Source organism: Condylostylus longicornis, unplaced genomic scaffold, assembly GCF_029603195.1.
Source record: "Condylostylus longicornis isolate FDR11 unplaced genomic scaffold, ASM2960319v2 ptg000040l, whole genome shotgun sequence".
Lineage (NCBI taxonomy): Eukaryota > Metazoa > Arthropoda > Insecta > Diptera > Dolichopodidae > Condylostylus > Condylostylus longicornis.
In genome coordinates this window covers 15,614,459-15,630,429 of record NW_026578009.1, presented here as the reverse complement: position 1 = coordinate 15,630,429, position 15,971 = coordinate 15,614,459, and the positions used below count along the sequence as shown (strand labels likewise).

General features: G+C 24.9%; 1 protein-coding gene across 1 annotated transcript in view; it reads left to right on the top strand.

The window, feature by feature from the left end:
* LOC129609562 (dynein axonemal heavy chain 5) overlaps positions 1-13,497 on the top strand; it is a 64,279-nt gene extending 50,782 nt beyond the window's left edge. The window contains exons 39-42 of the mRNA XM_055521542.1: positions 3,486-3,581; positions 3,664-3,720; positions 5,946-6,078; positions 13,126-13,497. Of these exons, the coding sequence (XP_055377517.1) occupies positions 3,486-3,581; positions 3,664-3,720; positions 5,946-6,078; positions 13,126-13,379 (540 nt within the window). The 3' untranslated portion in view covers positions 13,380-13,497. The remainder of the gene's footprint in view (positions 1-3,485; positions 3,582-3,663; positions 3,721-5,945; positions 6,079-13,125) is intronic.
* Positions 13,498-15,971: the final 2,474 nt, after the last annotated feature.

The window sequence follows — 15,971 nt, the reverse complement described above, 5'->3', positions numbered from 1 at the left end:
ATGGAGAGACCTTAAGATTTATAAGTATGAATTTACAAGTTTCTTATTCATTTTTATGCCGGCTTTTGCGATAAATTTTTATTTAAAATTTTATTTTGATTTTTATTTGATAGTTTAATTTAGATTTTATTTGTATTTTTTTATTGCAGACTACGAGTACTATAAGGTAATAAAGAATTTGTTTTTTTTTAAACTGAAACTGTAGGGATTAATTAATGTTTAAGTAAAAATATTTTTACTTTGTGCTCTTTAAAAATTTTTTCTGTAAAATTTCAAATTTATTTTTAATTATTAAAACAATAACAGTAATATTTTTTCAGATTGAAGGGTGTAAAGTTATGTTGAAATTTTTATATTAAACCTTTATATTAAACCTAAGTTACTGCTTAAAGTACATTATTGTTTAAATTTGTGTTAATCAAGTTCAGTGAAACATTGTTTACACTTAAAGATCACTATTTGCCTTTATTCCTAATTTTATTTATTGTAATATGAAAACTTTATAATTATTTGATTAATTTCCATTTCTTCGTAATTTTTTGTTTCCTTTTCTTGTAACTTTAGAAAGGAATATTATCCTTTTTATCCTGGTTCGTTCATTTGAAAATGAAATCCAAAATAAATGGGAAACAAACATATTACACGAAAATTTCGTCTTGTATTTACAATGTTGTGAAAACCGTTGAGTTGGATACACGAACTAAAAAGAGTTCAAAGAAACAGAAAAAAAATTGTATAATTTTTATGTTAACGTATAAGTAATGTTGTATAATATGAAAATTCTCTTAAATTTTACTACGTACAACTTTTTCGTGACAGTTTATTTACTTTCAATATAATAGCTTAAATGCTCCAACATAATGTACGTGCATAAGTAAATAATAGATTAACAACTTACAAGGATATAATAAGGTATAATATAGTCTTCTTTTGACTTTTTGGCTTTATCATAAGGATAGAGTTATCGGATTTGCAAAATGTCTGTGAAAATTGATATTTTATTTAATAATTTCACATTTGAATTAATTGTCAGGGGCGTGATAAGTTTTTCGAATTTTTATTGCCTATTTTTGGTCATTTAGTTGGAGACATTCTACGAGTATGATCATCTTGTGTTACATACGGAAAAGAATAGCTAACAATTTTATATTATTTATTAATATTAGAGAAGTGAAAACTTCATTAAAAATATCTTTGGAACTGGAGTTAGGGCTAGCACAAAACATTATGGATATTTAGCAAAAAATTCAGATATATCAAATTGGAATTTAAATTTTAGTCGCATTTTTTCTCATTTTGGGAAACTAAGTGGAAATTATCTAGTTCATATGTAAAATTTTTAACTTTTTAGTGAAAAAAATCTCAAGTGAGTTTTCATTTCTAATGATTAAATTTAAATGTTTTTTCTTAATTATTACGTTGTACTATTTTGTAATTTTTACCGACCGTATTGTGTAAACAATAGGTAGGTCATGTGATGGCAACAAATCTTGCATATCGAGTTTTCGGTGGGAACGTACTTCTCCATAGTAGGGAAGTGTAAATAAACTATTTTTAGCAACCTGTCGGTCTGTCAGTCTATGTGTGCACGTGTGTATCTCAAGTTCGGCTGAACCGATTTTGATGAAATTTTATATGTAAGTTTACTTCCACCATGGCACGAATTGATCAACTTTTGGTATATATCCGGCCTCGGGAACTGCACTTTTTAGCGGGCCTGTTTCACATTTTTGAACATTTTGAAGAAAATATTCAGCCGATTTACTTGAAATTTTGTTTGTAAGCTCAGCTCGACCGTCCGTGAAAATTCCTAGCTTTTGGAACAAATCAGGCATCAGCAACTGGACGTTTACTACGGGCCAAACATACACTTTTGTGTATATAAAGAGAAATAATCAACCGATTTCATTGAAATTTAATATATGAATTCTTCATATTAAAGCAATGAACATATAAATTTTTTGGAAAGATGAGAGTTCGAAAATTGATTTGCGGGCCGATTTTACATTTTTCACCTTATGTACGGAACGAATTGATGAAATTTCTTGAAATTTGATATTTGAGCTCTGGTTGTTACCGAAACTAACTGGCGAGCATTTCAGGGAATACTAAGAGCCAAATTTACATTTTTCTAGGTATGTTAACTATAAGCTTACTAATGTCCTAAAAATTGGAAAGAAGTATTTAACAGACATTTTTATAATATTCTGTAACACTTTCATTTAACTAGACAATACACAATGCGGTCGGTTATGTGCTGACCACATCAGATTTTTTTAACATTCAATTATACATCCTAAACTTTGTACTTTTTATGTTTTATACTTATAATAAGTAAATTATATAAGTTGTTTCATTACTTTTAAAAAGTAAACAATTTGCTCATAATATGATATGTAAAACTTGTAATGCATAAATTTGTGTTCAAATTTCAAGACCAAAGACACATTTTAATATTATGCTGTAACACAAATTTTTAGCATACGATTTTAAAAAATAATTGAACCGTCCCTGATTTATAATAATGTTTACCTTTAGGAGAGGACCAAATTAATAAAGCAAAAGTAAAAAGAGGGCATTTGTCAGATAAATTTAAAAAAAATATAAATATAAAAGGCTAAAATTATTAAGGTGCGTTTTTGTAAAAAAAAAGGCTTGTAATAAGGCACAAATTATGTTATAATGAATTTGGAAGTGTACTTAAATATTTTTACGTCATTTTCATAATGTTACATATGTATTTAATTAATATACCAACTTTTAAATTATATTCGAAACAACCTCGTTAAGCTGTTCTTCTTTTGTTTTGTAAAATTTTTATTACATGGCAAAAACCTTTGTACAAAGGATTGTATAATTGAAAATATAATTGCTATACGTTTCTTCTGGAATAGCTGAAAAAGAGGAAAAATAAAAAAAAAATTAAGTTGAAAATTGAATTTCATTTGTGGAATTTTATTAATTAAAGTATAGAAATTCAATTGTCTTAATTAAAAAAGGGGAAAACTGCTGAAGTTTAACTTTCAACGAATGTGATGAAATCTTTGCACAAGTTAGCAGCTACTGTTGTTTGGAATTGAGTCGAAAACAGTTGAGCTTGGAATAATTTAAGAATAATTAATCTAATATTACTGAATTTTAAACCTAAAACGCCTAGCTAGCTTTATTTTTATACTTTTACCTTCAAATATGAATTTCGGTCATGTTAAAAATTATTATCGTAACCCAAATTTACTTATTTTATCAGTTCGTAGCGCAAAGTTTTTAAAAAATACTACAGGACAGTAGAATAGTATATTATAAGACTTTGACTGACAAAAATCCATCTTTCGATATTTATCACACAAGCTTGTAATGACGGCGGTATCATTGGTGAATATTACAGTTGTCACTAATTCCAATTGAAGAATAACACTTGAAGAATAACAGAATATTTGAAAAATTAAATTGCGTGTCATATAAATTTATAATTAATTCTTTTTCAGATTTCATGGGAATCAACAACTCTAGGCTTTTGGTACACAGAACTTTTGGAACGTAACACACAATTTCGTACTTGGTGTTCAACTGAAAGACCAAAAGTAATTATTTTTCGTATTTTAGTTATTATAATATTGTTTAAGATACAGTATTTAAATTATAATATATATTTTTTTGTGAAAGGTTTTTTGGATGACTGGATTTTTCAATCCTCAAGGATTCTTAACAGCAATGAGACAGGTAATTTTTCAATTTATAAAACGGCAATAAGTTGTTTAACTTTTGAAAATGTAACTATATTTCGACTGAGATATAGATAAGTTTTTGATGTCAAATATGGTTTTTGTTCTTTCGGAACAGGGTTATGTTTCTAATTTAAAATTTGATCTTATATAATTTCCCAAATGTAATGTTTCTGTATATTCGAAAAATGAATTGGGGTGGCATCTGTTAAATTTAGTTCAAAGCAAGATTTAAATCAGAATGTAAATGTAATTCGATACCGTAAGCTGTAATATTTTGATTCAGCTTTGATGCAAAGTAGGCATTGATTTTGAGTTTTGAAAAAACTTCCAAGCTTTTCCGAAAACTTGAATTGACAAATTTTTAATAAAATTGATAAAAAATGTGTTTATTAGTGTCCGTCCGTGTCTCTATTTTCTAAACATCTACGTTCTCAAAGACAGAGTTATAATTTTAAATATAAATGAATCATTGCAATAAACCTATTTTTGTAGGAGAGTAGGAGAAATTTTTTACCCACCATTCGCGCTCTAAAAGTCATAGTTCTTCAAAATCCTAAATACGTTTTTTTTTTTAATAATTTTAAAACCATTAAAATTTTTTTAGATTCCACGGGGAAAAAAAAAAAATTGTTGCTTCTTCTATTGCGAAACAGCATAGATTGTTATCTTAAACCCTTTTTTTTAATTTCTGACATATTTATTTTTAGATTGTAAGTTTTTTTGTTATATTGTTGAAGTCTAAGATTTTAGCAGTTTGTTAAAAATTATGAATGGTTTATTTTGCGACGACCATATTTTTGCCATCTCCCTCTCAAAATTTGCAAAGTTTTAATTTTTTTTCTTATTTTTCCAAAAATGTAAGCCTTTCTTAACTTCTATTAAATTAAAAATTTGCGGTAAAACAAAATTAAAAAAATATAGTTATTTATCTTACTTCCCTTAATAGCTGTCGACTTCGATTTTACGAATAATTGAACATAATTTAAGAATGTAGATTAATACGCTTCATTTTGCTTTTTAGGGAAATGTGCTACTTACATTTCATTGAATTTGGCTTCATTGAATTGATACAAATTTGTTATTATTTTTTGTGATAATTATTTAATGTTGACAAAAGGTTAAAAAGACAATCACGTAATTTTAAGAAGATTTCGAGATGGAATTCAAACACTTAAAGCATTATGTGTAAAATAAAATTATATTACATAATCTCATCCATAATTGTTAGGCTTTAAATTTACATTATTATTTATACGAGTGCATATATGTTTTGAATATTGATTTACATTTACAATATTATGATTTCAAATATTAAATTTTATTTAAAAATTGTTTTTTATTATCCTTGATAGATTATAAAATGTAGATTACATTTTACATTCATATACGATCGTACAATATGAATGGAGTTCGTTTATGACAAGGAAAAAAATTCAATTTCAATTTGCATAAACAAATATTAAAAATTTATTTACTTCTTACTCTGAATAGACTTTCATATTCATTATGCAAGTGTTACCATCAGAAATTCGTAGACAATTTATAAAGGCACAGCAACGTGTAAGAATAGCATAGTCAGTTTTATAAACGTAAAAATTTTCAATATTTTAATTTTCTTTTCAAAATTATTTAAATTTTTTATTAAACTGCAAGATGTAATATAGTAACAGCGTGTTCATGCATTCATGAATTTTAAATTAATTGATTTTTCTTTTATTCAACAGAATTTCGGTTTAATTGAGTTCTAGTTGGTGTAGGTTTAAGAGCAAATAAAATTTCTGATCTAAAATTGTTAAATTATGAAAGAAAGCTTAGACAAGTACCAAACTGGTTATTATTTATGATTAAATATTTTCGACAAAACCAAAACATAAAAATTTATTCAAAAACTCGCCTTTAGTGTGACACCCGAACAATTTTTAAAAAGCAAACAAAAGAAAGGCAACAAAATGCGTTTGCATCGAAAACTTTAATTTCTGATATTTGCTTTTTTTTCCATTATCAGTTCTAACTGAGCAGTAGTGGCATTGTTATTGAACGAATTTAAAACTCAATTATTTTAAATGTTATTCCTTTAATTCTATAATAATGAAAAACAAAACTGTATATAAACTGCGTTTACTTTGCTTACTTAAAAGCAAAGAGAAAAGGAAAGTTTCATTTATAAAATTACTTTTTTTCTTTTTGCTTTGCTTTCTTTAAAAATGGTAACTTTATTAGGAAGTAACACGAGCACACAAAGGTTGGGCTCTAGATTCAGTCGTGTTACAGAATCAAATAACCCGATATGTTAAAGAAGATATCACAGACTATCCAACTGAAGGAGTCTACGTACATGGATTGTTTTTAGAAGGTAAATATTTATTGTAAATAACAGTATTAAGGGAGAAATAAATAGAAATTACAATTTTTTCGTTCCATTTTTCTGTTTTTCATTCTTTTATTTTTATTTGTTCTGTTTTGAATATTATTTAAATAAAAAGGATAAAAGCCGTAGTAAAAGCATATAATTATGTATATATAAATGTTTGTATAAAAATACAAAAATTATGGCCTGAAATTCTTGGATTTGAGAATATTAAATACTAATAATGCGGGAAATCTAAAAATTGTGTTATAAAAATTGATAATTTTTTTTCTGAAATTAATTGAAAAATATTTTAAGTAAAATTCACTGTATACAACAACACTGTTCAGTGTTGATAGAGGGTAAATACACACATCTTGGTCTTCTAGTGTCTATTTGAGCTTCAGTTTACTTTTAACTACTGAATTTGAAACTGAGCCGCGTTATTATGATTGAGGCTACAAAAGTGATTTGAATAAGTTAAAAATTTTTATTGATTAAAATTTTATTTCCTAGTTTATACATGGCAACAAATTTTCAAAGTTTACTGATGTTCTTAAAAGTAATTTGCTATTCAACTGTTAAAACTATAACTTTTATTTTTGACATTATATAAATTGGCTAAGTATATACTAATATTTCCTACATCATTTGATTTTTTAATTTATTTTTACTTTTCATCTATAAAAAAGGTTCAAAACATCCAACTTAATTTATAAATGACCCATTTTTCAAATACTTTTTAATAAACCAAAATATTATTATTTCTCTTTGTTTCTGGTTTTTGTTTCTACTTTATCTCTAAAAGGTTTCACCTTTTATTTTAATCCTAGAAGTATACATAATCTTTCGTCCTTCTAGTTTATTCCTTTATTGTTATTTCATTCATAAAATTCTGTAATTTTTTTTTCTTGTTTTACATTTGAAATCGTTTTGTATACCACCTTCTACTTAATAAAATTCATGTATACTATTAGTTTCTTTTTTATATAAAATTGTAAATTACAATATAATAATAGCTGAAGTGGCCAAATAACTTAATTAAACGAATATTTACTGGAATTAAAAAATAGTAGAAGGGAAGCTCATTGAGTGAATTTATGTGTTTTGTAAACGAAAAAATAAAGTGAAAAGTGCTTTTTAACAGCAATTATTGTCCATTTTGGTGCTTCTCTACTTTTTTTTTTAAATCAAACATTAAAAGAAAATAGTTAAAAAGTACAACAATCAAAAATCCTACAATTGTAAAAAGAAAGAAGATACTGAACGTATTGTTATTTTAACAGCACACACACACACACATTCTTTTAAAAATATAACGTTTATGTAGATTCAATTATCCACCTTTTGAGGAAAGATTTTAATGCTTCTTAAAACAATTATAAAAAAAAATTTTTAACTTTTACCAAAATAAAATTCGATGTGGGTTTATGTTGTGGCGTATTTGCTCGTGATTTTTCCAAAAATAATTCTAAACAACGGCTATATGTTGTTCTGCTATTCAAATAACTTTTAATTGAAGTTTGAAGTGGATAAATTGGCCACTTGGAATCCAATATATGCTTAGCCAACTACAACAAGATTCAAATCTTGTTTAAATTTGTTTAAAAATGTTCTGGTTGTGAAAAATTTGTTTGAATGTAATTGTTCCGATTTGAACGATTGAGTTACATTCAGAAAAGTTTGTCTTCTCAAACAATAATTTTAAGGTTTAAGGTTTATATGAAACAGTATAGATATTCAGATGGTATAATATGTAGGTTAAAGCGTCAAAATGATGATTTGCTCAATACAAACAATTAAGCATCTGGAAATTTGGATCTAAGTCAAAATATAACTTTGATTCATTCTATTAAAAACATCATAATTTGGATAATTCGATGCCATTTTAAAGAATTAATAGCCTTTCTTCCACATCTATTAATTAATGACTTAAACTCAAACTGAAAGGATTAATATTTTCCTTAAAACCAGCTCTTGATTTAGTGCTATTTAAACTTATCCGTGGCTCTAAAAGTTGCAAAAACTTTTATGTAATTTCGCGCTATAAAATTACAGATAAAATTAGAAATTAATGTTAATAAATCAGTGTACCTGCATGCCGAAGATTTTTGAATAAAAATTCTTTATAAATATATTAAAAAGTACAGTACAAAAATTTGTCATAATACGAATGTAGATTGAGGCAGGCAAAATATTCTATTGCGAAAAGTAGTTTCAAAATAGAATTTTTACTACTTTATTTTCGATTCCATATGTTTTTTTGTCATAGCGGCGTTATTACGAGTACACGTATAACACTAATTTAAAATTAGATGAAGAAAACTAAAACAATATTAAATTTAAATTCAATTTTTACACAAAGGACTTTTTCTTACTGTACTTTTTAAAAAGAACTAGCTGAACATAGAATCCTTTAATTTTTTTGTATTCCCTTATTGAATTTGTGAACCCTTTTATCTTTAACGAGCAAATTTTTTTATGAATTTGTAACTTTTAATTTTGATAAAAAAAGAAAAGGATCCACCTTCTATCTTTTGAGCTGAAGTAAAAATTATATAATGAATTTTGATTGTAACATTGACTTGAAAAGTAAAATGGATTTTGTTTTTCTATATTTTTATAATCTGCTTTTTCGATATATGTAGGTTCAACTAATGGTTTGAATGGGAATTGTGGTAAAATATTAAAAAAAAACTTTTTATTTAATTTTATTATGAAAATGTATGACGCTGAAAGTTTTTAATAAATTTTCATTTTTAATTTAATTTTCATTTAAATAACGAAAGGGAATGAATGGTGAAATTAATTTGAAATATTTAAAAGCAATTATAAAAGAACACAATTAAAATCTATAAATTGAAGAATAAGATGAAAAATTTTTTATTACAGGTTAAGTACCTGTAAAAAACAACAAACTAATCAGCATTAATTAAAATTTTGCGTCTTTTAGAGTAGAAAAATACGAAAACAATGGTGTTTTGCACGTAATAGAAACACTTTAGTACTTATGTAGACAGTTTACATTCTATAGCTGCTGTATTGAATTCTTTATACTATTATTATCACTCACAAACAGTGACCCTTAAAATATACAATACTTATAAAATAACAAAATTAGTATACTAATAATTTTCGAATACCAATAATATTCGATATTAAAAACTAAGAAAAATGAAAATAATAAAATAAAAACCTTAAATATTTAATATAAAGAACTACGGCAGGCTAGTCACCCACCTAGTATTAACTCTATGACGTAATGAAACTATGATATCATGCACTATGCTCCTAGGAGTGGGAAAAGGGAAAAAAAAAATTTCCCTGACATCCAAATTTTAATGATAATCCAAATTTAAGGCTCGCTTTGTGTCACGTATCTCCCTAACAATGTCACACTAAATTTGTGATCCATATTGTAGAATAAAAAATTTATCCAATGTAGCAGGTTCTAAATTGTTAAAAATCGATTTTAAGTAGGCAGTTTGAAAGCAAACAGCGTATTTAAAAGATTGAGACTACTTGTTTACTGCATGTAAAAAAAGAGTGTTGCTAAGGTTATTCATTCAAAGAATTTGACTTGGTTTAACAAATTTGTTTAGAATTTTCGTGCCAGATTTAACGATTTATAATACCTAACCAAACTATATTTTATAGTTCATTTGACATTCATTTGTTTTAAAATGATTATATAGTAATCCGAACAGTTAAATACTACTTCGTATTTTTTTACAATGCAGTTGTTTTTAAACTGTTTTCTTTAGTAGTTAAACTGTAGTAAAACGTTTTTTCCTGCATTTTCGATGTCACGGTCTGTTTATAAGTAAATTTTGTAAGTAAGACAATTAGACACTCAATCTGACTAATCTGATTAAAATTTAATTATTAAAGGGAAATTAACTGAAAACTGTAAATATCCACTGTGCTCACTTATATATAAAATAATACAATTATGTATGCTACGTATGTCGGTATATGCTTGTTGATATAGTTTAAGACTCATTAAATTCACAGTAACTAATAAGTACCTAAATTTTATAATAATACTCGAATTTGCTTGATCTGGCAAATAGCTAAATAAAGAATGAAGCAAATAATAAAATTTTTTTAATGATGTAAAATGTTGTATTTTTAGATTTCATAATTGGATTATTAATAATTTATTTAAGAAATTATTTTTTTTTAAATATGTAGATTTTTGTTAAAAATCTTTTAAAATCTTCGGATTTTCCATTGAAATTTCCTTAGATATACAAGGTAAAAAATATAATAATTGGATATGTTTTGCAATTGTATTTTGGAACTTCTTTAAGATTAATACCATATACAAGTCCAATATATTATGAATAAGTTTCTCTGGCATGGGGAACAGAACAATATTTTTAATGTGAAAATTTTTATTTTGAAAATTTGTTTAAACTAACTTAGATACATATTAGGTGTAGAATTATCTGCTTTTTAACACATGAATGAATTAAGAGAAAATTTACATAATTCACATTTATACGTACGTAATATACATACTGTAAGAAAACGTATATAAAATTGTCGAACGAACTTTGTAAATAAGCCTCCAATAATAAAATGAAAGTAAGTATATTTTTAGTAGGGTTTACTAGTGGAAAAGAAGTAGTATTAAACTCAATTAGTAGGCGACATGATAAAATAAAAAATGCGAAAAATGTTTTTGGAAAATGAAAAGTTATTGCTACACTGTTAGTACAAATCACTTCGAGTCAGGTGCAAATCACTTTGACAAACAAGCAACCACATTTCAGACAATAAGGAAGATATTGTGATCGCATATGCACCAATTTTTCCAAAAGAAAAGTACACCAATTTTAGTGAGTTATTATCATGTTAATAGCCCCGATTGCACATTTCAAATAATTATTAAAATAAGAAAAAAATTACAAGATTTGTTTATAAATTTATATTCGAATTATGTAAGTTAGAAAGAATTATTGACAAACTTTTCATTGAAATCAAGCCCCAGAAAATAAACTTTTCTGCTACAAACCAAGTTTACGTTTTTCGAGGCGTATATTATCTAGAACGTTGTACTATAATTTAAAAAGAGCATACCATTAAGAATAAATTCATTGGAATCTGAAAATAAAATTCATAAAATAGACAATGTTGTAGGTTACTCACACTATTTTAAATAGCCCGTGGTCAAAATGAGAGAATATATAAGCGAATTTAATTGAATATTTCCACAATAAAAATGTTTTTTTTTTGTTTTAAGAAATTTTTGTAAAATTGTGATAATACGAGTATAATACCACACCCATTTTTGTAGCCACTCAATTTTGCAATTTTAGTTTTAATAAATGGCCCCCTCTTAAGATGTACATTTAGAAATGCGTCATGTTTTTTTGTCTGCGGATAGAAGAAGACGTAAACGAAAACACGAGTATATATGAATTTCACAGATAAAATAAATTATTTTGAAATTCGTATTAAACATTGGCATGAGAGTACATAATCGGAACTACTTACATGTAGCTACTGGAATAAATGTAAAGAGTGTTATCTTCTATGTTTATTTAAGTATGTGTGTTCTGTATGTATGCATAAACAGCATCAACAACGTAACTTTGACAAATTTCATTCTTTCACAAATTCCTTTCTAAAAATTTCTTTAAAATATAATTGTGGAAAATTAAAAATTATTACTGCTTTACATTTTTTCCCCTTCTCCAAATTTTTCATTTAACCAGAATTAATTTAATTTTAAATAGAAAATTAAAAACTTTTAAATTAAATTTTGATATTTTGAATTTCCTTTGAACCGCTAATGAAATTTAAATAAATAATTCTCATAAGATAAATTACATATACATATATACTTATATTTATATATATGTATGTATAATATGTGTTTACTTAACAAAAATATACTTAAGCATTTCTTGGAAATTCTAGGATAGTAATATACATATGCATGTGTGTATATGGATGTTGTCAAAAAATTTAATCGATTTACCTAGTTGTGTGTAAATCAAGCAAATCAAACACATGTTTGAGTATGTGTTTATATGAAATTATATAAGAAAAAGGTATAAAAGAAGAGCAGTACTCGTTTAGAATATACAAAGTAATCTCAAAGTTTTAGAACTATTTCTTTAATATGTAGGCTTGTCATTGTTCTTTCAAAAAATAATTGAACTTTGACATTGATACACACATGACATATTGTCACAAATTGATGGAAAACTGTTTGTCATTATAATTCACCACAATAGAATTATATTGGTTCCTTTGACAATTTGATACATGAAATATCCGGAATGCATTGAGCAGAGCACTGATGATTCTTGAGAAAGGTTCATTTTACGCATATATACATATTATATAAACATTTCTTTTTAGAAATAATAATTTGATTCATATATAGATTCGCCTACGTATCATTATTAGATAAAGGTATTCCCACACTTTTCTTATAAAAAATAAAAATGAAGATCAAAACAAGATAATCTTTAAGAATTTTTCCTTATAAGTTCTCAGTTAGGGTGAGTGACAAATAAGTTTTAATTAGATTTTATTTATTTAAATAGTAAATTTTTCAATTTTCAAGAATTTAAATTTTAATTTTTGAATATGTATATTTCCTAAGGTCTTCTACAGTTCCCTCCCTCGTGTAAGAGCAGAAAAAAATAAACAAACAGTTTTTTTTTGAAACAAATATTTACATAAAATGTGAAATTTGGATTCTTTAAAAAGATTCAAATTGTCCTCGTTTTTGATCCTTTTTTTTTATTACTGTACACAATCAGGAAAATTTTTGAAATTTTTTTGTGACATCTACTTATGTATGAATGTAGGTACGATTGCTTGTATATAAAATCTTTATTTAAATTTAAATAATATTATTATTGTATTGTTACTTTTGTCATCTTATATTTCTGCATAAAAACATTTATCAATATTTCTTTAATAAACATTTGTACATACAACATATCATTATTTTTGTATTATGTTTGTATATATTGTATTGTTAATAATATTATATTTTATAATTAAATGTAAAATTTTTATTATTGATAGGTGCTTCATTGGATCGAAAAAGTGGAAAATTAGTTGAGTCAAGAGCGAAAGTTTTATATGAGCAAATGCCAATAATTTATATTTATGCAATTAATACAACAGCTGGCAAAGATCCAAGATTATATGAATGCCCAATATATAGAAAACCACAAAGAACAGATGCCAAATATGTTGGTTCAATTGATTTTGAAACTGATTTCAATCCAAAACATTGGACAATGCGTGGTGTTGCATTACTTTGTGATATTAAATAAATTAAAAAAGTCAAAAATAAATTAACTACAGAGATGAAAGGAAAATGGGCTGAAACATTTAATTTTTATATTATCACTCAATGAAATTTTAAATGTGACTGTGATTATTATCAGAGTTTTAGATTTGTATGTACAATTTGCGTTACAGATTTGGAATTTGTAATTTATTTTAAAAATTGAAAATAAAATGTTTTATGGAGTGTCCATTTTTAATAATAAAAATATAAAATTTTGTCATGTTTGTTTTTTCTTTTTTATTTAGATTCAATGAATCATTTTAAAAATAAAGTATGGCAAGGGACTAAGTATTTTTTTAACTACATATATAAGAATTTTATTACACGAAATTTTTAATAAGTGAAAATTTTATTTTTTAATTTGGTAATTAAAAATTTACAATTTATTTATTTTGATTACTGCGTTTGAATTTCATATTTTGTAGGAGTTTTAATGATTTCATTAATTTCAATGTTTTAAAATTTCTTTCAATTATAATTAGTTAACACAATTAAATTTAATTAACAAGAAGTAATGGAGTTTAAAATAAAAACATTTTTAGAATTATTGTAGATAGATTTCGTAAATTAATTGTATATGTACGTATATATGTAATATAATAATTTTAATTTCACATTTTTTCTTAACAATTAATTTTTTCATTCATTTGCCCACCAAAAAAATAGAAAATTTTAAATTTACGTACAAAGTCGTTGAAGAAGTTCCTCTTAAAGTACGAAATTTCGGGTTGGCTTTAAAGAAAAATTTCTAATTGGCATGAATAGAATTTTAAACAAACTATACAAAGTTTATTTTTTAAAAAATTGTTTTCTGCCACTGTTTTCAGTTTTATTTAAATTAATTATTTTATAGTTTTATAGTTATATTGTAGAGGGCAAAATAATTGTATGATAATTGGTATTCAGCTTTGAATTCTTCATAATATTTTAAGCAATGGTTACGAAACAATAATATGCTGGTCAAGATTTAATAATAGTGAATCTACTACTAAAGGAATTCTTACTAACAAATTCTAACCAAGTACTTTTAATATTTAATTTTTGCGAAAAAAATTAAGTGTTGCCTTTACATTATAAGAAAAATTTAACAGAAACTTGAAAATTAGATTTTATTAGCAAACTGTTACTGTGAAGTTGGTTAAAACTATAATTTGTAGTCCCAAGTTCATATAATTTAAGCTTGGTTTCTATAGTATTTTTAGTATTTTAATTAAATTTTTTTCTTTCATACAAATTAGATGTAAGACAGTAAATGTATTTCGTACTTTTACTGTAACTCTAATAAATTTTGTTTTATTTCGCTCTTTTTCAATGATGACAAACTGATGAGAAAATTATTTTTCAATGAACTTTATTGCGACAAACAAGAAAATTATTTGTTGTTATTTTCGTTTTATTTTTTTTTATTATTTTAGATAGTCATGATTAGTCACAAAATTTTTCTTTTCCATTTAAAGGAGTATAAATTTCCCAGAGGGATTTTTACAGGCTGATAAACTTTTCCCTCTTATTAAATTTTTTCTATGTCGACGTTATTAATATAGTTCTATATTTAACTGTTTATTTTCTATCAAATATACAAATAAAAATAAGAATCCTGAAAAATAGGTAGTAGTAGTCATGGTAGTTACCGAAATGATAAAATCTTGTTAAATTTAATTTATAGCAGAAAAATAATAGAAGAAAAACAAAAGAGCTAAATGGGACAGAATTTTGAAGAAAACTTCATTATTGAAAAAAATTATGAATTTATTTCATATAAATTTTAGATTAAAATTTATTTAAAAAGTTTTTCATTATTTTAATTACAAAATTTGTGTAATTTATAATTTTATAACTTACCCTAAGGAGAACAAAGTCATATAGAAAATATTTATAGTAGATGTATACATAAACAACAGTTTTAAATAATTTTTAAATAATTCCTTTATAAAACTGATCACGTTTTTGGATCTATAATGAATTAAAATGAAATATTTTACAATCTCATATCGAAATTTGATTATAGATAGCTTATTGTAAATAGTATTTATTAAAACAGCTCTAAGTATAAGCAAGTGCAAACAGATATCGATACATGTATACATAGTTCATATAATTCAGTACTTATATATAAGTAATATTTAGCTGAAACAAATCAATTTACATGATTATTTTTTAATTAGACTGGAGAGAAAACAGAAACTTTTTGGAATTGATTGTATTTGTTTACCAAACACAAAGCGTAATACTAAAAGGCTTTGAAAAGTAATTCTTAATAAAACTCTTTATCTACCCTTCTTTTTATTTTACTCATTATTCGTTATCCAAACAATAGCTTTATACTTGTATTAAAACAGGTATATATGGTGCATAAAAATAACAATTCATAGGTACTATAATAATAATTTAATCACATTACAAGAATGAATTAATTTATTATGCCCTCTCAAGAGCGTAAAATAAACTAAGAAACATTTCTTGAAAGATAAGTTTTATACTATTGGTTTCTAAAGTAACCAATTTCATTTTCTCATTTCATTTTTCACATTTAATTTTGATAATTTGAATGAAGAACTGTAAGTGATATTGCATA